The following is a 25,528-nucleotide window of genomic DNA, read 5'->3' as shown; positions in this document are numbered from 1 at the left end:
CTCCAGCAGTATGTGGATCGAGAACTACCAGAAGTACAGGCAGGATTTCGAAGAGGCATACAAACTAGAGATCAAATTGCCAACGTACGCTGGATCATGGAGAAAACTAGAGAGTTCCAGAAAAACATCTACTGTACTTCTGCTTCGTTGACTATGCTAAAGCCTTTGATTGTGTGGATCATAACAAACTGTGGCAAGTTCTTAAAGAGATGGGCGTACCAGGCCCTCTTATTTGTCTCTTGAGAAACCTATATGTGGGCCAAGAAGCAACAGTGAGAACTGGACACGGAACCACTGATTGGTTCAAAATTGGGAAAGGAGTCCAGCAAGGCTGTATACTGTCACCCTGCCTATATGCAGAGCACATCATGAGAAAGGCAAGGCTAGATGAATCAAAAGTTGGAATTAAGATTGCCGGAAGAAATATCAACAACCTAAGATATGCAGATGATACCACTCTAATGGCAGAAAGTGAAGAAGAACTAAAGAGCCTCTTGTTGTGGGTGAAGAAGGAGAGTGCAAAAGTTGGGTTTAAACTTAACTAAGAAAACCAAGATCATGGCATTCGGCCCTCTCAATTCCTGGCAAATAGATGGGGAAGAAATGGAGGTAGTGAAAGATTTTATTTTCCTAGGCTCCAAGATCACTGCAGATGGGGACTGTAGCCAAGAAATTAAAAGACACTTCCTCCTTGGGAGGAAAGCCATGGCAAATCTAGACAGCACACTAAAAAGCAGAGACATCACCCTGTCAACAAAAGTGCGTATAGTCAAGGCTATGGTCTTCCCAGTTGCAATGTATGGCAGTGAAAGCTGGACCATAAAAAGGCTGAGTGCCAAAGAATTGAGGTCTTTGAACTATGGTGCTGGAGAAGACTCCTGCGAGTCCCTTGTACTGCAAGGCGATCAAACCGGTCAGTCCTAGAGGAGATCAACCCTGACTGCTCTTTAGAAGGCGAGATCCTGAAGCTAAAACTCAAATACTTTGGCCACCTAATGAGAAGGAAGGACTCACTGGAGAAGAGCCTAATGCTGGGAAAGGTTGAGGGCAAGAGAAGAAGGGGACGACAGAGAATGAGGTGGCTGGATGGAGTCACTGAAGCAGTAGGCATGAGCTTAAATGGACTCCAGAAGATAGTAGAGGACAGGAAGGCCTGGAGGAACGTTGTCCATAGGGTCGCGATGGGTCGGACACGACTTCGCAGCTAACAACAACAACAATATTTCTGAAAATGAGATAAAAATGGTGATGTCTTTTTCCACAAAAAGCTTCTTCTCTGTACACACATACATATTAAATAGTCAGCAATGGAGAAAATTCTCGAAGATTATAATTTACATTTGAGACTTCCCAGTAATCTTCTCTACTTATCCATGAAGGTAGAATATTGTTTACAGAGGGACCCTGAGCTTGATGACTCATAAAATTAGACGTTGAACATTAGCATTAAATCCTTCTTGCTTTATCCTAAAAAGATTCTTGGGACAATGAAAAATATATAGTGTAGTTTCACACACAAATCTTTCACTAGATTGGAATCTTTTACATTTGTAAGTAAAATGTAACTTCAACAAGAGGCTAATCAGTTTATGGAAATCCTGAAAATCAAGGGCTATTAATCTTATTGGCAATTGGTTCGCTACTGTTAAGTACACTGCTGGACTAGGTGAGCGTATATTTTCAAATTATTATAGATGCTTTGTTTCAGAAGTGAAAGTTGTAAATATCGCTATAAAATCCTGGACAATGTACATTCTTTTTTCTAAAGTGAAGTTTAGGAACATACAATAGCAGCATATACTTCTATTTGAAGATAAATCATATGTGGCGAATGGAGGGGGGACAATATATATTGCTGGGGTATTTTTTTTTTACATGTTTCTTTGATCTCCTGTTTTGTTACACTGAAATTACAAATTGGCAAAATTCTGAAAAAAGCAACAGGGAAGCCCATTATTAAAGTAAAAAAATGCAAGTACCTAACAGTCATATTTTTTTCTATTTTTTATCAGTAAATCAGATTTTTTTTAATCATTGCTATTATACAAATTTAGTGCAACTTGCATTTTAAATTTAAGTTCTGCATACCTTATTTTAAATTTAGTAAGACAGTTTGCATCCTCTCTGTCTCTCTCTTACACACACACACACACACACACACACACACACTATATGCATAAAAATATACAGATAGATCATATAACTTCAGTGGAGGGGACGCAGTGAATGAGGGAAGAATGAAAATTGGTCCTTTCTTAAAGCCAAAGTTATTTGTGTATTATGGAGAATAATGATACTGTCCTTGCAATATGTTAATGTCTCCTTTTTCCCAGACTGGAGTTATGTCCAAACTAATTACAAAAAATATAGTTCACCTCTTTTATCATTGGCTCCTCATAAATTAATAGCAACACATGGACAAGAAAATAGTTTGAAAACAACTTGATTCTTTGGTGATCTGCTGTTTCAGAATATTGTTAAAATATAACACTTCTTGCTAAATTATAATCTATTGAACTTTAGTGCTTTCTGAAATAGAGGTCTTAGCATTAGCAATCAGAAAACATTGAGTAGCAGGTTTTTTTCTGATGAAAATAATGGAAGGATCCAAATAGCAGTAATCACTTGCATTTGAAATAATTTTATAAAGATCTAGACGGCTTTTTCAATCTCAGTAACTTTAAGCTGTATGGATTTTGTTTCACAGAATTTCGCAGCAACTGCACATTCCATGCACAAATCTATTAGTGGCATTTACCATGTTATATTTAATGGAGAAATTTAATTCAAAAGCTTGATCATACGTTGGTCGTACAATTACTGATATACAGTTATGCTATGTGAACATTTACTTATGAAGTAAATAGAGCTCAATGAGTTTTCTCAATATATTGTTCTGGCTGGATAAAATTGTGTTACATAGGCAGCACAAAAATACATTGATGCTGACAAATACAAACAAAATAATTCTGACATTCTTTCTTTCAGAAATTTAACAATGACTGGTGGATAGGACGATTGGTAAAAGAAGGCTGTGAAATAGGATTTATACCAAGTCCAGTCAAATTAGAAAACATGAGAATGCAGCATGAACAAAAAGCTAAGCAAGGAAAATTTTACTCTAGGTAATTAAAAATGTCTGTGAAATTATCTGTGATGAAATATCATTATATAACAAAGATCAGTTTGTTTATGGTAATGTTCAGTAATTTTCAAACAAAATCAGTTTTTAAAATAAACATTACTTTTATTTCATTGAAAGGAGAAAAGTGAAAAATCTAAGAAAGTTGATTTCTATTTACATAGAAGCTTAGGCAGAATTTTCATTATGGGAATGTGCATATCATCTCTTGATCATACATCCCTGGCCCCCCAAAAGTTCCTTTTGTTCTTTTTAAACCTTGTGGAATCCTAGGAAAGGTTTTGAGTGCTTTATGCAACTGTATCTTGCTGATGTTCACATACCATTTTTTACTTGAGTGAAAAATGGAAAACATTATGACATCACTGAATTATTCATTTTACAGGCACATGAAATGGCTATAAGAACATGCAAGATCACTTCTCTTCTCTCTTGAAAACTACCTCTATGCCAGCAATATGACTGAGTTAACAAAATTTGGCAGGAATCTAAAGCTGGTTTATTGTTGGTTTATTGACACAGAATCAGAAAGCTTGATTGACCAGAATTCCTTTCTCATGTTTTATGTTAAAACAATGAAGTTGTCAAAGACAAAAAGATAATATTTCATGTTTATAATGGTACTTCCTTTCCTCTATGCTTCTGACATTTGAAACAATACACATGTTATTAGAACTGGTCTTCTTATCAGAAGTTCACACCTAATGTCAACAGAGGAAGTCAGCCCACTTATTTCAATTTGGTAATCATATAAGTTTGTTTAAGAGTAATGTATGGCAGTGAAAGCTGGACCATAAGAAAGGCTGAGCGCCAAAGAATTGAAGCCTTTGAAATATGGTGCTGGAGAAGACTCCTGCGAGTCCCTTGGACTGCAAGGTGATCAAACCGGTCAGTCCTAGAGGAGATCGACCCTGACTGCTCTTTAGAAGGCCAGATCCTGAAGCTAAAACTCAAATACTTTGGCCACCTAATGAGAAGGAAGGACTCACTGGAGAAGAGCCTAATGCTGGGAAAGGTTGAGGGCAATAGAAGAAGGGGACGACAGAGAATGAGGTGGCTGGATGGAGTCACTGAAGCAGTAGGCGTGAGCTTAAATGGACTACAGAAGATGGTAGAGGACAGGAAGGCCTGGAGGAACATTGTCCATAGGGTCGCGATGGGTCGGACACGACTTCGCAACTAACAACAACAACAAAGAGTAAAAAATCATATGGAAAGTATTAGTTGCTTATCTTCCTGTAATGTATTGGCCTTAATTGCTGCAATCAGTTGCATAAGGCATTGACCTTAATAGCTGTACTCAGTTGAATGATTGCTTAATGGCTGTGTTGTTGAATCCCAGACTGCTTGTCTCCAGGACTGTTAACTGTGTTTTGGGTTGGAATTGTTACTTTAAATCTATTGGTTGCCGCCTAGAGGCGATCTATATATATAGCTATTCAGCAGTCGTTAGGGTTGCTTCTGTTGTTACTGGAATAAACTTGTTGCTGTTTCACCACTCTGCCTTGTCAATGCCTAACCGAACCAAAAACATAACAGTGGTGACGAAGGGGGATGTGCTGCTTAACGAAGAGAGCTAGAAGTCACTAGGGGGTGAGGCCAGCACTAGAGCCTGGGAGGAACTATGTTCCCCCCCTCAGTCTGCCAGCAAGCCACGTTGGAGACCACCACGCCCTAGGAATCCATCCTAGGGCCAGCACAGAAGCCTAGCAGCACAAGGCATTGCAAGCATGAAAGCAATTCACCATGGCCAAGGTTGGTAAATTGGAAGAATTCGACGTGGTGCATCCCGAGAGGTGGAGTTCTTACATCTCTCACGTTGAGAACTGTCTGCGAGCTAACCAGCTTAGCAAAGACGGCTTGAAGGCCGCAACACTCCTGTGCATGTGGGGCCCGGCAACATTTGACATAGCCAAGAACCTGGTTGCCCCTGCTACACTCGAGTCAGTCGCCTATGCAGATCTCAAAAAGAAGCTCAAGGACCACTTTGAGCCGAAACTCTCCATCACTGCATGATGACATGCGTTTGAGCAGTGGAGCAACAGCCAGGAGAGTCTGCAACTGAATTCATAGCCACCCTCTGACAGGCGTCTTGGCTTTGCAACTTTGCAGACCTCAAGGAAAGGCTGAGGGACCATTTAGTCTGTGGACTGAGAAACCGAGAGCTCCAGCAGAAGCTGTTCCCAAAAGAGACCCTCTTCTTACAAGATGCCTTGAAGGAGGTGATGGCTGATGAAGCTGCCGGAGTGGCCGTTAAAGCTTTGCAGCCCTCCAAGAACACTCCTAGCCCAGAAACCATCCACCATGAGGACGACGAATGAGCAGAAGATCCCAACTTGGACTTGGAGGTTGAACAGATGCAGAAGCAACCGGAGAGGGGACAGCGGCCAACTGACAAGGCAGTTTCCTTTCCTCAATGCGTGGGCTGTGGAGGCCTACATAGACACTCGGAATGCAGGTTCTGAGCAGCAACATGCTGGGCATGTGGAAAACCAGGCCACATTGCCGCCTTCTGTAGATGTTGCCAGAGGGACGAACTGCAAGAAGAAGCATTCAGGAGAGGTACCGAGGCCCCGGGGCAACACAGAATAGACTTTTGTTCCAGCCGGAGGAGCATGTTCAGAACTGGTGCCCATCGCCCCCTTAAAGAGAAGCTTAGACTCAAGGTCAAGCTTCAGGGAGTTCCATGCAACATGGAACTGGACACAGGGTCAGCCCTATCTATAATTTCCCAAGGGACCTTCAAGCACATTTGCAGTTGCAGTGGCAGATGAGCTAAACTCAGGCCATCTAACCTTTTGCTGACGGATTTCCAAAACTCCTGCGTAGCAGTCAAAGGAGAAGCCACGCTCCATGTGCAGTTCAAGGGGTTTGAGAGTCCACTAGACGTCGTAGTAGTGGAGGGCCAGTGCACAAGCCTCATCGGCTTAGACTGGTTTGATGCCTTGGGCATCCAAGTAACCGGCATTCACAGAACAAAAGCAGCAGATCTGTCGGCAATTTGCCAGGACTTTGCCAATGTCTTCAGCTCAAGTTTAGGGAAGTACAAGGGTCTTCCTTTTGTCCTTCACCTTGATCCTATCATAACCCCAATATGGATCAAGCCTCATAGAGTGCCTTTCGCCCTCAAACCCAAAATTGATGCCGAGCTGGACAAGCTGGTGCAACAAGGGGTGTTGCAGCCAGTAGACAGTGGGGTGTGGGAAACCCCCATAGTCATGAAACTTAAGGCCAACGGTGAGGTGCGCATATGCCCGTGCATTATAAGTGCATTATTAACAGAGCACTTCAACAACATGCATATCCGGTGCCTGTAGTCAGCCACATTCCGGCATCACTACAGGGAGATCGTGTATTCATCAAATTAGATTTGGCTCAAGCCTACCAGCAACTGCCCGTGGCCGAGGCCACGGCAGAAGGTCAGACTATTGTCACCCACGAGGGGGCTTTCAGGCTTAAGCATCTACAGTTCAGGATCAGTGTTGCCCCTGGGCTTTTCCAGGGAATGATGGAGCGCACGCTCAAGGGCATTCCATGGTTGTGCCCCTACTTCAATGATGTCTTCATAGCTGGGGAGTCAGTGGAGATTTTGGCTGAATGGCTCAAAGCTGTCCTTCAGCGTTTCCATGAAGCAGGGCTGAAGCTAAAACGAGAGAAATGCAAGATTGGGGTAGATTCAACCGAATTCCTTGCTGCTGGCATCCATCAGGCGGATTCCAAGCTCAAAGCAATTCAGCAGGCTCGCAGTCCTAAGTCTAAGGGGGATCTTCAGGCCTTTTTAGGACTTCTGAACTTTTATCGTGCCTTCTTTCCACTCAAGGCCGCAGTGGCAGAGCCATTACACCAGCTCTTGGACAAGAAGGCACAGTGGCAGTGGACGAGCATCCACGAGAAAAGCTTCTTGGCAGTCAAATCACTGCTGTCTTCGAACTCAGTACTCACCCATTTCAATGAAAAGTTGCCTATCTGCATCGCTTGTGATGCATTTCCATATGGGGTTGGGGCTGTGTTGAGCCACTTGATGACTGACAGGAGACAGACTCCCATTGCTTACTACTCTAGGACTCTGTCATCAGCAGAACACAATTACGTGCAAATAGGGAGGCACTGGCCATAGTGGCTGGCATAAAAAAAAAATCATGACTACTTGTATGGCCGCCATTTCACAGTCTTCATGGACCACAAGCCACTTCTAGGGTTGTTCACCACAAACAAGCAGACACCTCAGATTCTGTCTCCACGAATGCTGAGGTGGTCTATCTTCCTTTCAGCATACAGCTGTGAGCTGATTCACAAACTGGGCAGGGAAATGGGCCATGCTGATGGCCTTAGCAGGTTGCCCCTGCCAAAATGTAGAGCCAGACCCTGCTCCGGCTGCATGCATCCTGGCTATCCAGGATTTGCCAGAATCTCACCTTCACACTGGGGACGTGGCTGCTGAGACAGCCTCAGACAAGATGCTGAGTCGTGTGTTGAACTGGGTGCACACAGGATGGCCAGACAAATGTCTGGGGCCAGATTTCCAGAGTTTCCACATGAGAAAAGATGAGCTTTCAGCTCATAAGGGTTGCATCCTTTGGGGGAGCCAGGTCATAATCCCGAGCTCCTTGAGGCACAGGGTTTTAGAGTCTCTGCACAAGAGACATCCGGGAATAGTCCAGATGAAGGCACTCGCAAGGAGCTATCTGTGGTGGCCTGGGCTAAATAAAGATATTGAGGCCTAAGTACACGGCTGTTACACTTGCCAGCAATCCAGGCCTGAGATGCCTTAAGCCTCTGTCCACCGATGGGAAGCCACACACACACACCATGGTCAAGAATCCACATTGACTTTGCCAGGCCATTTCAGGGACAGCTGTTCCTCATTATGGTGGACAGTCACTCCAAATGGTAAGAGGTCGCACCAGTCCCAACTATGACTACTGCCAGGACCATCCAGGAACTGCACAGGATCTTTGCAACACATGGGTTACCAGACATGCTAATCTCGGACAACGGTGCTCAACTTACCACTATAGAATTTCAGTGCTTCCTCGGGGCTAACTTAATAAGGCATGCCACTTCAGCCCCCTTTCACCTGTCTTTGAATGGCCAAGCGGAATGCATGGTCCGAACGACCAAGGAATCCTTAAAGAGGATCATCAATGGCGATTGGCACCACAGGCTGGCAGACTTCTTACTCTGCCAACGCACAACTGCCTGCACATCTACGGGCAGAAGCCCAGCTGAACTTAGGTGGGGCCGGCGTTTAATTACTAAGCTGGATCGGCTGCACTCCGACCGAGTTGCCTCGGACACAGCACAACCATAACCACCACATAGTTTGCAAGTTGGTGACCGGGTTTGGGCCCAGAAGTACAGTCAAAGGCATTGTGGGTGGTTGCTGTGGTTACTAAGGTGTCAGGGTCACTCTCATACGAAGTGGTCCTGGAGGATGGGCGAGTCATTTGGCAGCACATTGACCAACTGCATCGGAGGCTAGTGAACCAGGTGCTGGCTCAAGACTCTGAAGAGGGCCAACCATAGGGGCGGTGCAACAGCGGCCCGTCGGTGGAGTATGTATGCTCCGACAGAATGCTCAGCCAAGGAGACCAGGGGTTGGCTGCAGGAGAATCTTCTCCAGACACACAGACTGCACCCACTGAGCAGAACCGACAAGCGGCTCTGATTTCCAGCCCGGTGGACTCTGTTCCCCAAATGGACTTTGGCTTGGGTCTACTGGAACAGGCCAGCCAAAGGGACTCGAGCCGACCTGAAGCAATTGGGTCTCAAAGTCCGAATCTACCCAGCCGGGCAGGCAAGCAGGTAGACCGGAAGCCTCCAGCGACCCCAAGACATTTGGAACAGTTGCGTAGGCCGCCTAAGTATTTACAGGACTTTATCAAGCATTTGAGATTATGAACGAGCTAGGAGGAAGGGTCTAATGTATTGGCCTTAATTGCTGTACTCAGTTGAATGATTGCTTAACAGCTGTGTTGTTGAATCCAAGACTGCTTGTTTCCAGGACTGTTAACTGTGTTTTGGGTGGGAATTGTTACTTTAAATCTATTGGTTGCTGCCTAAAAGGGATCTATATATATATATCTGTTCTGTTGTTACTGGAATAAACTTTTTGCTGTTTCACCGCTCTGCCTCATCAATGCCTAACCGAACGAAAACATAACACTTCCCTTTAGAGTGGTCACTCAATTTCAGAGTAGACGCTGCAATATAATTGCATTGTTGTTGTTATTAAAATGTATAAAAAGGTCAAGGTCTAAAAGATATTCTGGTATATAATTAAATAATTCCACTGCCTGCCATTTATTACATTGAAAAAATAATTTTGATAGTATTCATGGTTTTTCATTCCCTATTTTTCAATCAGTGGTATATATTGACTTTTAACATCTTACATAATGTGCTTGTAGTTAAAAGAAATGATGACTAGCTAAATAATGTTATTATTGTAGCATTCAAATGATCTTGAATTTATACTGTAGGTAAATTAGGAGGCAGACACGACTATTTCTAGATTTTGTAAAATAAAATTAAAACTTGTCTTCTCATAGTCTGAACATACTACTAAGATTGCCTTCTGAAATATTATATACCGTATATACTTGAGTATAATCCGACTCGAGTATAAGCCGAGACCCCCAATTTCACCCCCAAAAACTGGAAAAAGTTATTGACTCGAGTATAAGCCGATCCGCCGTTCTGCAAGCCTCCGCCGCTGGCGGAGGCTGGATCCACGCTCTGCAAGCCTCTGCCGCCAGCAGAGGCTCGATCCGCCATTTTGCAAGCCTGAATACACAGGAATACCCTGTGTGGCCGCGGCTCTCGGGGAAGCCCTGGCTGTCCGCTTCCTCGCTCCACGCTGCCATTCGGGGCCCGCGCATTCCCCGGGCAAATCGCGGCGCCCAGCAGGCGAGGAAACACGCCCGCTCCAGTCGCCCCCCCTTCCCTCAGGAGACGCGAAGCAAGTGACCGCCTGGAGCTTACCGAGGACTTGTGCGCGGCCGAGGCTTCGGTGCTTCCAGGATCGCGCGCACCTCTCCCAAGCCGCCGCCGTCCGGAGACCTGCCGAAGTTTGGGGAGGTTTGGGGAGGTGCGCGCGCACCTCCCCAAACCTCCCCAAACTTCGGCAGGTCTCCAGACGGCGGTGGCTTGAGAGAGGTGCGCACGATCCCGGAAGCACCAAAGCCTCGGCCGCGCACAAGTCCTCGGTAAGTTTTTTTGTTGACTGGAGTATAAGCCGAAGTGGAATTTTTCAGCCCAAAAAGTGGGCTGAAAAATTCGGCTTATACTCAAGTATATACGGTACCTTTATTGATGATTTGCTATCAAGTTGGTTTTGATCCTTAGTAATCACATAAATTTTCTCCTCGATGATTTGTCAGTAATCTGGTCCTACGTCTACCAAAAATTGCTACTCAAATCAAGTCCATTGCCTTGCTACTGGCTGTCCTTGCCTTCTCTTTCCTTCTACCTTTCCCAGCACTATAGAGTTCTTCAGAGAGTTATGCCTTTACATCTGTCTGGTGTAGAATAATTCAAGCCTGATCTATTTATGTCTCAAGTAAGAATCCTGGGTCCATTAGGTTGTATCTAATTAACCTAGTATGTTATAGTTTTTGTATACTAGGAAATAACTCTATTAGAGATCACAAATCCTTTTAAAACAAAATTTTAAATTATATTTCTGCAATTTCTCATATATAGATATCTGTATGTATCATGGACTCCTTGGTGTTTTTTTTTCTTGTAGATTTTTCATTACCAAACTAAGTAACATCATCTGTGCTAGCAAGGATTCAGCAGTTCAACATAAGAACAAGTTTTTCCAAAGATACATATAGATCTACTATCAGGAAAAACTTGTTCTTATGTGTCAAACCCTTAATTCTTTTTCAGAAGTTCTCTAAAATGTACTGTATATCTTTTAGTCTAGAAATCACATAATTATTTGTTCAAGTCCTTGTGGTTTTTATATTGATCTAATTCTATTTGAACTGTTAATTTTTTAATCAATAAAAATGCTCCAATTTATACAACAGAAAGTTTTTGATTTGTAAATAATAACTCTGGAGAGAAGAAGAGGGGAGATTCCAGTGGCTAATTAGTCTTTGCTGAAGCCTTTCCAGAAAAATAAAAGTATTGTCTCCCCTAGCCTGTTAATTCATTTTCTTGAAAGTTCCATAGTTCTTAGCTGAGATATAGAGGCCATATCTAACTTCCCAAATGACCACTAGAAAATATGAGTTGCATCCAGTTAGTAATACAGGCATTCATTATATAAAGTAGTTGCATAAGTGACGTGTGGAAAATGATCATATTGAAGAAGAGCCATTGGAAAAATTGGAGAAAATCAGATATTCAGTGTAATATTTACAGATTAATTTGGGGTAAGATACATAGCAATAAAAGTCTTGATTGTGATTTTGATTTTGAATTTTGGAGCCATTTTAAGTATACATTAGAGCACTTGATTATAAAATTATTTGTACAGAAAGCTTGTTTACATTTTCCTTGTGGTTAGCCATACTAGAATTCTATAGCACATATTATTATAATTCTATAAGCATATTCTGAAGTAGCCGAAGGACCACTCGGGACGACAGGTTACTTAACAAGGGTTTATTTGGAACAAGGCAAAAGACAGAATAACTTGTCCGGCTTTTATAGCCGGCAGCTGACAGTGTAGTCCACAGGTCGGCAACCTGCGGCTCCGGAGCCGCATGCAGCTCTTTGAGCCGTCTCTTGTGGCTCCCAGCCGCCCGGTGCGCGCGCACCTCTTCCAACGGGCAGTGGTGCGCGCGCACCTCTCCAAATGGAGAGTGGCACCGCCCGTTTGGAGAGGTGCACGCGCACCTCCCCGAATGGGCGGAGGTGCGCGCGCACCTCCCCAAACCTTTGGAGAGGTGCGCGCGTACCTCCGCGCGAATGGGCAGCGGTGCCGCTCTTTCAGGAAGCTGCCGCGGCCCGTCTGTGAAGCTGCCGAAAGCGGCAGCTTAGCAGACGGGCCGCGGCAGCTTCCTCAAAGAGCGGCGCCCCTGCCCATTCCGAGAGGTGCGCGCGCACCTCTCCGAACGACCGGAGTTGCGCGCGCACCTCCCCAAACCTTTGGGGAGGTGCGCGCGTACCTCCGCGCGAAGGGGCAGCGGTGCCGCTCTTTGAGGAAGCTGCCGCGGCCCGTCTCTGAAGCTGCCGAAAGCGGCAGCTTAGCAGACGGGCCGCGGCAGCTTCCTCAAAGAGCGGCGCCCCTGCCCATTCCGAGAGGTGCGCGCGCACCTCTCCGAACGACCGGAGTTGCGCGCGCACCTCCCCAAACCTTTGGGGAGGTGCGTGCGTACCTCCGCGCGAAGGGGCAGCGGTGCCGCTCTTTGAGGAAGCTGCCGCGGCCCGTCTGTGAAGCTGCCGAAAGCGGCAGCTTAGCAGACGGGCCGCGGCAGCTTCCTCAAAGAGCGGCGCCCCTGCCCATTCCGAGAGGTGCGCGCGCACCTCTCCGAACGACCGGAGTTGCGCGCGCACCTCCCCAAACCTTTGGGGAGGTGCGCGCGTACCTCCGCGCGAAGGGGCAGCGGTGCCGCTCTTTGAGGAAGCTGCCGCGGCCCGTCTCTGAAGCTGCCGAAAGCGGCAGCTTAGCAGACGGGCCGCGGCAGCTTCCTCAAAGAGCGGCGCCCCTGCCCATTCCGAGAGGTGCGCGCGCACCTCTCCGAACGACCGGAGTTGCGCGCGCACCTCCCCAAACCTTTGGGGAGGTGCGTGCGTACCTCCGCGCGAAGGGGCAGCGGTGCCGCTCTTTGAGGAAGCTGCCGCTTTCGGCAGCTTCCTCAAAGAGCGGCGCCGCTGCCCCTTCGCACGGAGGTACGCGCGCACCTCCCCAAAGGTTTGGGGAGGTGCGCGCGCAACTCCGGTCATTCAGAGAGGTGCGCGCGCACCTCTCGGAATGGGCAGGGGCGCCTCTCTTTTTGAGGAAGCTGAGACGGGCCGCGGCAGCTTCCTCAAAGAGCGGCACCGCTGCCCCTTCGCACGGAGGTACGCGCGCACCTCCCCAAAGGTTTGGGGAGGTGCGCGCGCAACTCCGGTCGTTCAGAGAGGTGCGCGCGCACCTCTCGGAATGGGCAGGGGCGCCTCTTTTTGAGGAAGCTGAGACGGGCCGCGGCAGCTTCCTCAAAGAGCGGCACCGCTGCCCATTCGCGCGGAGGTACGCGCGCACCTCCGGTCGTTCGGAGAGGTGCGCGCGCACCTCTCGGAATGGGCAGGGGCGCCGCTCTTTGAGGAAGCTGCCACGGCCCGTCTGCAAAGCTGCCGAAAGCGGCAGCTTTGCAGACGGGCCGTCGCCGTCGGGCAACCGTGAACCGGTTCCATCTCATTTTTAAAAAAATGGCAGCCGCGTGCGTCCGCGCATGCGCAAAAAACCTTTTTGCGCATGCGCGTGCATGGACACACGCACGCGGCTCCCTCTTTTTTTAATTAGTGATGGAACCGGTTCCCAGTGGCTCTTTTTCTTTTTTAGGTTGCCGACCCCTGGTGTAGTCCAATCAAGATCGTTTCTTTTGGCGCCGCGTCTAGCCGGACCAATCACCGCCGTCTTGTCTCTGACAGTTCTTCTTTCCGCATGGTGAGCCGGCTTGGTGTTTTGACAGCCGCGAGCTGTCAAATGGCTGCGCCTGCGCCCTGGCGGGGAACTTTGACAGCTGTCAAAGTTCCCGCGTGTTCCCCTGTCAGTGGTGTTTACCTCATGGAATAAACGGAATAACGGTTCTAACTTGTTGATAACGTTTGTACACATATATATTACACCCCTTACCCTTCCCCTGGATTGTTTCCTCCCCCTTGTTGGTCGTTGGAGCCGGCCCATTCGTAGTCCTTTAAATATGCTGGTGCTCTTCTGTTTCTATTAGAACGTCTTGGGGGTGGTACATTGTCTTGTTCCGGTGGTGGCAAGTTTTCTTGCTCCCCCTCCCCTTGATCTGGTGCAGGTATGATGTCTAAGGGGGGTGGGGTTTGGTTGTCTGGTGGTTGAGGGTCTGGGTGGTGTTGTGGTTGTCTTGGCCTTAGCTGATCTATGTGCCGTCGTAGATTTCCTTCAGTAGGCATGTGTATTAAGTAGGAAATGGGTCCTGTTTGTTGTAATACAGTCCCTTGGACCCATTTGTTTTTAGATGTGTATGATCACGCCCAGATCATTTGCCCAGGTTTAAATGTACGGGGTGGGGGGGGTGATCCGGCTCTGCAATGTAAGTGTCGGGATGTAGTCTGTCGAGCCGCGTTATCAGTCTCCTTCCCCATCTTAGCTCTGCTGGTGTTTTGCCGGTTGCCGTGCAGGGAGTTGTATGTTGTGACATCAGGAACTGGCTGAGTCGATGCTGCCAGTTTCCCTTTACGAACTTTTTTAATGCTTCTTTAGTCGAGTGCACCATAATTTCAGCCATCCCGTTCGTCGATGGGTGGAACGGTGCAGATGTGACCAGTCTAATACAGTTCTTCATAGCGAACATCTGAAATTCACGAGAGGTGAATTGTGGTCCGTTGTCTGAAACCATAGTGTCTGGGAGGCCGTGGGTGGCGAAGATTTTTCTAAGGGCTTGTATGGTGGCTCCTGAAGTGGTTTTTCTAAGGGGGATTACTTCTAGCCATTTAGAGTAGCTGTCAACTATTATTAGGAAACTCTGTCCTTGGATTGGTCCTGCAAAATCTAGATGTATGTGTGACCATGGGTTTTTTGTCATTTCCCATCTATGAACTGGGGCTTGGGGTGGTTCGCTTCGTGTTGACTGGCAGGTGTAGCACCCTCCCACATATTATTCTATATCTTTATCTATGCCTGGCCACCACACATAACTTCTGGCTAGAGCTTTCATTTTAACTATGCCTGGATGTCCTTCGTGTAGGGTGTCTAGTGTTTGTGCTATGTTCTTGTCTGGTATCACTACTCTGTTTCCCCACAGAAGGCATCCTAAGTGTGATGACATTTCGTTTTTTCTGTTATAGTATGGCTGGAATTGTGGGTGTGGATTTTTGGCTGGCCATCCTGTGGTTGTCCACCTGAGGATTCTGCTCAGTATTTGGTCCTTAGCTGAATTTTTAGCTATGATTTTAGCGGAGAGGGGGCAGTCTGGAAGTTGTGATATTGCCAGAATCAGCCCTGCCGGGGCTGGGTCAGTGTCTCTGCTTTGAATAGGTAGCCTGCTGAGGCAGTCTGCATGTCCCAATTCCTTCCCTGGTTTGTGTATTAATTTGTATGAATATGCTGATAAAAAGGTGGACCAGCGCAATATTCTTGGTGATAGAATTTGTGGGGTTGTTTTATCCCAGGTGAATATCCCTAGCAGGGGTTTGTGATCCGTGAATATAGTAAAGGGTCTGCCATAGAGATAGACATGGAACTTTTTTACCCCTGCGACTATTGCTAGTGCTTCTCTATCGATCTGCGCGTAGTTTATTTCAGCTTTTGAAAGGGTGTGTGAATAAAAGGCTATGGGTCTTTGGGTGCCATCCTTGTATAGGTGACTTAACACCACCCCAATTCCATAGGGAGATGCATCGCAAGCGATGCATACTGGTGTGTCTTCTCTAAAGAGTGTGACAGTTGAACTGTTACAGATAATATTTTTTAATGACTGGAAGCTATTTTCATGCGTTTTGGTCCAGGACCAGGCAGTTCCCTTGTCTAGGAGCCTATGGAGAGGCTCGGGTATAGTGGCTTTGTGGGGAAGGAAGGCATGGTAGAAGTTTAATAACCCCAAAAAGGCTTGGAGCTCTTGTTTATTCTTTGGACTGGGAGCTGTTTGAATAGCCTTTAATTTTTCTGTGGTGGGGTGGATGCCCTGGGCGTCTATTTTGTACCCTAGGAACTCTGTGGAAGTGACTCCAATGGAGCACTTTTCTCGTTTTAGTTTGAGACCGGCTTCTCTGAGCCGGCTCAGCACAGCTGACAGTCTGTCAGCTAAGTTTGCTTCGTTTTCTCCGGCGATGAGAACATCGTCGAAATAGGGGCAGACCCCGGGTATTCCTTTTAAGGTTTTTTCCATGATACCTTGGAAGATACCCGGGGCTGCCGATATGCCGAATTGAAGTCTTTTCACTTTAAAAGCCCCGCGGTGGGTGACAATTGTCTGAGCTTCCGCGGTGTCATTTGTGACAGGCAGTTCCAAGTACGCCTGCGTCAGATCAAGTTTTGCGAAAATGGCGCCGGAACGGATGGAAGCGAGGACGTCCCTCACCGCTGGCACCGGGTAAGCATGGGGGCTTAGAGCTAGGTTAAGGGTCGCCTTATAGTCTGCACATAATCTAATTTCCCCGTTTGGTTTCATTGGGGTGACTATTGGGGTCTCCCAGCTGCCCCCTTCAGTAGGTTCCAGCACCCCTAATCTTACGAGGCGTTCTAGCTCATTCTCTATTTTTTCTTTGAGGGCGAATGGAACCCTCCTAGCCCTTATCTTTATGGGTTGGACGGTTGGATTTAATTTTAAGGAGATGGGAGGGCCAGTGTATTTCCCTAGTGTGCCATCAAAGACGTCTGCATACTTGTTGCAGAGGGCTTCGAGGCTTGAGGCTTGCACTGTGTTTACCCCAGTAATGGCGATGCCCAGGGGGCTGAACCAGTTCAGCCCAATTAGGTTGGTGCGGTTCCCTGGAGTCACTAAGACTTCTAGGGGTCCCTTGAATTTTTTGTATTCCACTGCGACCTTAGCCTTCCCTTCTAGTGGAATGGGGTTTTTTTGGAAATCTGCTAGGTGGACCTGGGTTTTTTAAGGGGAATTTTCCTATTGCTCTGTTGGCAGATCTCCTGATACGTTTTAAACGATATTAAGGAGACTGCTGACCCGGAGTCCACCTCCATGTTGCAGGTGACTCCCTGAATTTTTACCCTGATTCTTACTTTCGGACTTAGGCTGTGCACCTTATCTATCGTTTCCACTAGGTCCCCTGGTGTTCCTCCCCTGTTGGCCTGGGCGGTTGGCCTACCTGGGGGGTTGGCCTCCAGATCATGCACGTTGTTGCGGGGCCGGCTTCAGCACACTGGCTTGATGTGGCCGGTTTTACCGCAATTGTGGCATTTTGCATTCCGGAACCGGCAGCTTCCCCTGGCATGGTTGCCCCCGTAGCTGGCACAGGTAGCCCGTTGATCGTGTCGTGGTGGCAGGGGGTTTCTGGCTCTTTGGCGGTCTGATGTGTCGTTTCTCCACTTTTGTCGTCGCTCCATCCTGCGTTGTAGGGCCTCACCGTCTGTGAAGTCTACTGACTCGTCGCTGTCGCTGAGGGTTGCGTTCTCGTGGTATACGGTTGCTGGACTTTCGGGTGTTGCGGTGGTCGGTTTTTTCTTGTGGTTATATTCATAGGCCATTATTTCTCGGGTCAGTTCAGCTAGGCTCATGTCGGGCTTTGATGTAAGTTTTTTCTGGAGACGCTCGTCCCTTAAGCCTATTACCACCTGGTCCCGGATGCGGTCTTCCAGGTCAGGAAAACTGCAGTTGCGAGCGGCATGCCTGACCCCAGCGATGAAGTCGTTTGCGGGCTCGTCCGGTCGCTGCTTCTTCTGGGCAAATTGAACTCGCCAGTACAGCTCCGAGCGAGCTGGCATATAATGTTTGTTGAGCTGGTCGACCAGGTCCGCGTAGGAGACTTCCGTGATGGGTACCGGGCTGAACAGCCCGACGGCAGCGTCGTATACCGGGGGCCCGCTGATGTACAGGAGGGCGGCGGCCTTAGCTCTGTCGTCAGTAATTTTACTGACGAGGAGGAAACCCTCGACCTGCCCCAGGTGTGACTGCCATCTCTCCGGATGGCAGGTATCGAATTCTCTCACACGCCCGAAGTTGGCCATGTCGTCCGGTCCTGGGCTCGCTCCGTTCGGAAGTTAAAACTTCCAGTGACAGCTCTTAGCCGGGAACTCTCTTCCTCGGCCGTGACTTCAGCTCCGGAGCGATCCCATCCTCGTCGCCAGTGAAGTAGCCGAAGGACCACTCGGGACGACAGGTTACTTAACTAGGGTTTATTTGGAACAAGGCAAAAGACAGAATAACTTGTCCGGCTTTTATAGCCGGCAGCTGTCAGTGTAGTCCAATCAAGATCGTTTCTTTTGGCGCCGCGTCTAGCCGGACCAATCACCGCCGTCTTGTCTCTGACAGTTCTTCTTTCCGCATGGTGAGCCGGCTTGGTGTTTTGACAGCCGCGAGCTGTCAAATGGCTGCGCCTGCGCCCTGGCGGGGAACTTTGACAGCTGTCAAAGTTCCCGCGTGTTCCCCTGTCAGTGGTGTTTACCTCATGGAATAAACGGAATAACGGTTCTAACTTGTTGATAACATTTGTACACATATATATTACATATTCTCTCTTGTTTCTGATTCAAGAAAATTATGAGATTATCAAAAGACTGTTTGTTTGTTTGCTTACTCTAGTAAATCAGGAGGAAATTCATCATCCAGTTTAGGTGATGTAGTACCCACTTCCAGAAAATCTACACCTCCATCATCTGGTAAGAGATCATATGTTCTTTACTGTATTCTGCATAATTGCCTATATCAATATACTTTATGCTTTTCAATCAAAAGGCAAATCTTTTTAGTGATGGCAACCATTAACTTTTCCAAAAGATTTTTTAGTCATATCTAAAACAGTTTAAATAAGGTATTTTTGTGCATGTGCTAAAATTGTGACAGAATATACATTTAATAATGAATTGATATAGTTAATCACATATTTGTATTAAAGTAATTTGGTATATAAATAATCTGAGATCCAATTTGCTGTAGTGGTTAAAGCACCAAACCTGGGAAGAAACAATGACAACCAGCAAAATCTTATCAAGAAAACTGCAGGAACTTCTCTAGGCAGTGTCCAAGAATTGTTCACAAATGAACAGAAGGAAAAATATTATAAAGCCATAGGATTGTGTAACTTAGTTTTTTAACTGAATGAATAACTAGGTAACATCCAGTATCAACTGGTAGTATGTTTGATAAATTACTAAAAGTGTAACTTTGTGTGGCTATCTTTAACCTTTCTATCATCAGTAATGAGAAATTGTACTAGTCTTATGCAGAATATCATGTTCTTATATCATATAGTACAGGGCTTTTCAACCAGTGGTACGGGTACCACCTGTGGTACATTGGCACCTGACAGGTGGTACGTGACCATCCTAGAAAAGTGGTAGTGGGGGAGGGGAATGACCTGAACCGGTGGCAGCACCGCACAAGCCTGAGCGAGAGATGGCTGAAGCTGCAGGGCTATCAGGGTTCAATTGAAGCGCCAGGATCAGCGCCAGGTTCCAGCTGGAACTTGGCGCTGATCCTGGTGCTTCTGTTGAGCCGAGAATGTTGCAGCATCTCCAGGGTCTTGTGATTTACATTCAGATGCTTGGCAACTGATTCATATTTATGATGGTCACAGTGTCCCAGGGTCATGTGAAGTGACCAAAACCTGCTGCAACCACCCAGCAGATGGGAGGAATAAAAATCAAACATTCCCCCACCCCACCCCTGCTGCCAATCCTCAACAGGAATGCTCACAACAATGAAAACCTCGGACAGGAGGAAGAGTGCCGCCGGGCGGGAAGGCAGGTGTCTTGCTTGGCTGTGGCTTGGGGGGCACTTTTTTCAGTGCCATTGTAACTTTGAATAGTCACTAAGCGAACTGTTGTAAGTCGAGGACTACCTGTACTTCATCACTTTTTTCCTTTTTTTTTTTTTTTTTTTGGTCATCAGGTTTTTGACACCTTGCTAGGAGACTGGTGGTACTCGGATGTTGCCATATCCATAAATGGTACAATGGGTGAAAAGGTTGAAAAGCCCTGATATAGTAAAACTACAAAGTTGATGGTCATTTATGTATATATTTTTAAAAAGGGTATTATATAATATCTGGAATACAAGTCTATATTCTAATTATAATTGAATTTATTCTCATATACTTTCTGTGGGTTTCCCACAGGGGATAACATATTATCTCTAAGGTTACTTACAACTCTTACATTATATCATTCTATGATCTTACTGGCAAATGTGGAGAATGAGGTCCACCAGGATTTTCTACAAGTTCCTGTGAAAAGATTTAAGTTAAAAAATGCAGAAAAAGAATTAGTGGATTCATCCATTTCCCTAACTTTTATTGTAATTTGCTTGTAGAGCTAATGCCTTGATTATGAGTCTCTCTTTGTTTTCTTTGTCTCTAACATGGAAATGTTAACATGGATTGCACCCGATACTGTTGTTTTGAATGTCTTCAAATTTTGTTAAAACATTTTTGGTTTGAATAAACAGAATAGCCATATTTAATTTTAAAAATAGAAAGAAATGGCTTAAAATCTACAAAACAACAAGAAATAACTGATTTTGATGCCACAGTAATAGACGACTGCAGCAATAGGTGCTTTTTAAATAATTTATGGGGCATGATGCTCAGAGGTTAAAGGCAGTCTGGGTTCAAAATCTGAATGCCACTTGATGGGATTGTCCGTTACTTGCTCCAGCTCCTACAAGCCTAACAGTTTAAAAGCATGCAAATAGATAAATAGGTACCACTTTGGTAGGAAGGTAACCGTGTTCCATGCTGGCCACATGACCACAGAAATGTCTTTTGGCATCACTGGTTTCTTTGGCTAAGAAATGGAGATGAGCCTCACCCCCTAGAGTCAAACATGAATGGACATTGGAAATATTTATCTTTACCTTTAACATAACATAATTAATAGGATTTCATTTTACTGCAATCTTTATACTTATTTAAAAAACTTTATTTGACATTTGTATGCTTTGCAAGGATTAAAATAAATTTTATATCTGTTCTTAATTGTTTAATATATGCATAGTGCAATAATATTTAAGTGAAATATATTTATTTGAACTTGAACAAAGGTTTAGTTTGTTTAAATAGAAATCTAGGTAACTTTCTAACTTTCCCACATAATTACATCATGTTTTTATTGATTACAAAAAATAAGTTACAGCTGTTTAAAACTGTTGTGGTTTGTGCAAAACCAATTTATTACATATAACTATACAATATACAAAGGGACGCAGTGGCTCAGTGGGTTAGGATGCTGAGCTTGTCGATCAGAAGGTCGGCAGTTTGGTGGGTCGAATCCCTAGTGCCGTGTAACAGAGTGAGCGAGTGCCTGTTACTCATCCCAGCTTCTGCCAACCTAGCAGTTCGAAAGCATGTAAAAATGCAAGTAGAAAAATAGGGACCACTCCGGTGGGAAGGTAACAGCATTCCGTGCGCCTTTGGCATCTAGTCATGCTGGCCACATGACCACGGAGACATCCTCGGACAAGCGCTGGCTCTTCGGCTTTGAAACGGAGATGAGCACTGGCCCCTAGAGTCGGAAACGACTAGCACGCATGTGCGGGGGAAACTTTACCTTTATACAATATACAAACAATTTTTAAAAAATTTATAATTATTTTATCTGCAGTACTGATCTACATTCCTTCCTTGAGAGAATGAAATAATTAGGCTTAAGTTTTTTGTTTTAGTCATGGCCCCAAACTTAATCCTTTTATAATTTTGATTCCAGCAGAAAGTATGATTTCCAGTATATAGTATTTGCCCACGGACAACCATATATTAGGTCAGTGTTTCTCAGCCTTGGTAACTTTAAGATGTATGGACTTCAACTCCCAGAATTTTCCAATCAGTTATGCTGCTGGGGAATTCGGTGAGTTGAAATCCAGACATCTTTAAGGTTGATTAATCTGTTCTAAGGATTTTGGAATTTCATAAATTCATCCAGTAACACTGGTTGTAAGAATCTGCTTGTGAATTCAGTGTTTGATACAATTTTTTCCTCATTCTTAGATATATATGATCAGTCTAAAATAAAATATATGCATAGATATGAGTTGTCGGTAAAATTGGAAAAATTATGACCAAATATTAGATATAATTTATACTTTTGCCATATATATTCATGTATAACATATCTGTCACTAAGCCAACTCTCAAAACTATGTTTTAATTTTCACAACTGGCATATGTGGGTGGCACGCTTGTCATGGTATTTTAGTTAAAACTCTGAGGGTTGACTTATCCAAGGAAGGGTCTATCTAGAAGTATGTACAGGTAATTTTAAAACGTATGAGCACATATACTTGCAGATTAGCCCATGTGTGAATAAGCTAAATCCAAGTTTGGGGGTGTATTTTGACACATAAAATTCTTTGTTTATCTGCCAGGGTATATGGTATATTACTCTGAATGTACATATTCTGATATAGTATATTTTTTAGAATTCCCTTTTTGACCTTCTGTTTGATGGATCTGACATGCAACACTACTGTTTTAATATGTACCTCTCCTTCCTGTCTCATAATTTTATATTGTTTATCTGCATATAGCTATAGATATAGATGCCACTGGTTTAGAGGCAGAAGAAATTGATATTCCAGCAAACCATCGCTCCCCCAAACCCAGTGCAAACACTGTCACATCACCCCATTCCAAAGAGAAAAGAATGCCCTTCTTTAAGAAGGTAACACCTACTTCCAAGATGCCATCTGTACACCTGCTCACTGCACTGTGTTACATTTGAGTCCTGTTGACTGTCTGTGTCTCTTGACAGGACAATAACATGCATGCCTTTGTTGTTCTTTGTTTCTTTTTCATGCTGCTGTAGCTAAGCAGAAACAGAAATCGGTAAGTTTGCGCTGACAGAAGCTATGTGTAATCTGCCATTGGCATCATTAGCATCATCACATACAGTTTATATTGTGCAATCACTTTAATACAAATAAATAAACTCATCAAACAGCTGGCTGATCCCATAAAACAGCAGACTAGGCCCTGTGAGTGACTGAGTCCTAATTGCTTATGGTACTTTTCCTTTTTGATGGAATAATAAGCAGCTGAAGGAATATTTTAAAACATCCATGGAAGTAAATTTTCAAGACCAGATGATGCACCACACTAGTGCATGCTTACTCTTTGTCATTTTTCCAGAATTTTTTTTACTTGTGATTCAGATTTATAACTAATTTTTGTTAAATCTAAATAGATACTCATCTTGTTCTTTAAAAAGAACCTGCAATTTTTAATTTAGTCAGTATTTAAACTTCTAATCCACTAGGTGCAAAATCTGCAAATGAGCAAGACCAGTGGAAAACTGCAGACTTGTTTTGGCGGTCTACTGTGAGTTTTTCCTATTGTCATATATAAATTATTTCCCATTGTTCTTGCCTTCTCCTCAGCAGTCATATTGTAGCATCTTGCCTATTAGATAACAAAATCTGGCGGCACCTTTCTTAATCAAAAGTACTCCATAGATAGGGTATCAGAGACATAAATCATCACAATCTTTTTCCTCCGTCCTGAGACTCTTAATATACTCCAGAAAGCCCTATAGAGTTTGTTATAACTGCTATCAAGCAGTTAAAATGTAATTGTTTTTTAAAATAAAATAAATTTTTATTTTTATTTTCAGCAAATACATTCTTACATTGCTTACTCTGTGCATTGCCCTCTCTTAGACAAGTTTATTTTATATGTGAGTGCCAGCTCTCATAATTCTTTAACCAATGTGGCCTCAAACTGCAGGATGGGAGTCTGAAAACTAACATATTGAGACGGTATTAAATTGAGAAGGTTGATAGACATAATTTCTCAGAAATTCAGTCCAGGTGAACAAATTCTCTATTTTTAATTTTTTAAAAATACAGTATTCAGCAAATACCCATTGCTGCATTAATTTCTTCAGCAACATCATCTCCAGTTGGCAATAGTTTGCAAAACAGAATTGATCAAATTAGTAGTCCCAGTGGTAAATCTTGTTGAGAGGCAAAATATGATCCTAACAAAATATATTCTTTCTTGCAATTGCATCTATATTTTTCCATATAAATCTGTTCTTTTTTGGGGGGGGTTACACAGTAATCCTGTACACAACTGGCTGAAACTTAGTCATGCTGTAAAATTCTAATTTTTGCTGACTTACTTTTGAGTAGACATCAGTAAAATTGTACCTTATCAAGAAAGGAGTCTATTGGTGGTAACACTACTTACTAATTATTCTTAATTTCTTCTCTCTTTTTTTGTAAGAGAGCTCTCAAAAATCTCAACAAAATTGCCAGGTGCAATGGTAATTGCTATGATATGTTGACATTTGTTAGCCATAATTTGGACAGACATTCTAATTAATTCACTGATGAATCAAAGCATACCCATCAGATGGAAAAATCACCCTCATTAGTTTGGGGAATGAATTTGAAAGAGTAATATAGAAAGGAATGTCTCTTGTAGTCCATTTTAGCCCCTTAACATATTGCCACTGACAGCATAGTTAATTAAAACTGGGAAAAGCTGAAGACTGGCATACAATTGAGTTTAACAAGTACCAGTATTCCATCAAATAAGGTAATTTCTGTACCTACTTACCCTAATTTTCAAGGGTTATGATTAGTGTGAGGCTTTTATAGATAGTTATCATAAGACATGGACATATTACAGCAGGGCCCTGATCTGCTAAATATAAAGCGGATCATAACATAGTTCTTAAAGGTTGATACATAATGCATGTAAAAGATTATACCTAGCAAGAATAATAGTATATGTCTCTCACACAACGAATTAATAGGCTTTGCTTCTACCATTCAGACAGATCTGGCACTCTAAAAACTTAAGTTCACATGCTTTTGATGCCTTGGGCACTATATATCATTCTACTTACATTATCAGTTATGTGGTGAATTGAATGAAAACAAACTCTAACACTGATATATGTTTCATGTGGTAGGTTGCTTTAGACTGCTGCTTGCGTGGCATTTTGTGCTGTTGCTGTATTATGTTTGTCCTTGAGTTCTTATGATTGTATTCTAACTTACTGCTTTTTGTGGTTTTGCTGTGGATATATTGAATCATTTTGAATCATCCCATAATGTTGACTTACATATTATACTATTTATACTATGTAGGTCCTTGAAAAATAAATTCGGCCTACCTATAATTAAGATTTTCCCAGATTGGTAGTTACATTTGACATATATTGCACTCTGCAAGAAAGCATCAAAATTTCAAAATGAGCATTGGGTGGTTATTATTTTTGTTTTTTATTTACCTTCAAGCACATGAACTTTTTCCCAACTTCATATAATTGATAATTAATGTGTAAATTTTAAAATTACACATTAATTATAAATTACTTATACATAACTGTTACTTTATATATGTATATAGTGTGATTTATAAAAGAGAATGGATTATCTTGAGATATTTCTGATACTAGCTAGGATCATCTAGGAAGAGAAAAACTACTGCAGAGGATTTTTTTATGCATTTGGAGTGCAGTTTTAGCCATTGAACTAAGTCCTTTAGCTGTCAGCATGTAGGCAATGGCATTTCAAAATAGTGTCATTAGGATTTAGTAAATTTCTAATTTATATTGATGAATGAAAAAAACTCTTT

At 44.0% G+C, this 25,528-nt stretch overlaps 1 protein-coding gene across 8 annotated transcripts in view; it reads left to right on the top strand.

Annotated features, from left to right (window-relative positions):
- The window catches only part of CACNB2 (calcium voltage-gated channel auxiliary subunit beta 2), a gene marked incomplete at its 5' end in the record, with an annotated part of 213,102 nt that overhangs the window by 159,507 nt on the left and 28,067 nt on the right, over positions 1–25,528 (top strand). For 4 of the 8 annotated variants that reach the window (XM_081345462.1, XM_081345465.1, XM_081345467.1 and 1 more), the window contains 3 exons: positions 2,989–3,125; positions 18,532–18,608; positions 22,471–22,604. In XM_081345462.1, coding sequence (XP_081201588.1) covers positions 2,989–3,125; positions 18,532–18,608; positions 22,471–22,604 — 348 coding nt within the window. Of the gene's footprint in view, positions 1–2,988; positions 3,126–18,531; positions 18,609–22,470; positions 22,605–22,748; positions 22,769–23,198; positions 23,261–25,528 lie in introns of all 8 variants that reach the window. The other 4 variants (XM_081345466.1, XM_081345469.1, XM_081345468.1 and 1 more) reach the window with 2 other exon arrangements.

Source organism: Vipera berus (genome assembly GCF_964194415.1).
Source record: "Vipera berus genome assembly, chromosome: Z".
NCBI lineage: Eukaryota > Metazoa > Chordata > Lepidosauria > Squamata > Viperidae > Vipera > Vipera berus.
The sequence above is the reverse complement of the archived record's forward strand: the minus strand, read 5'-3'. Positions and strand labels throughout refer to the sequence as shown.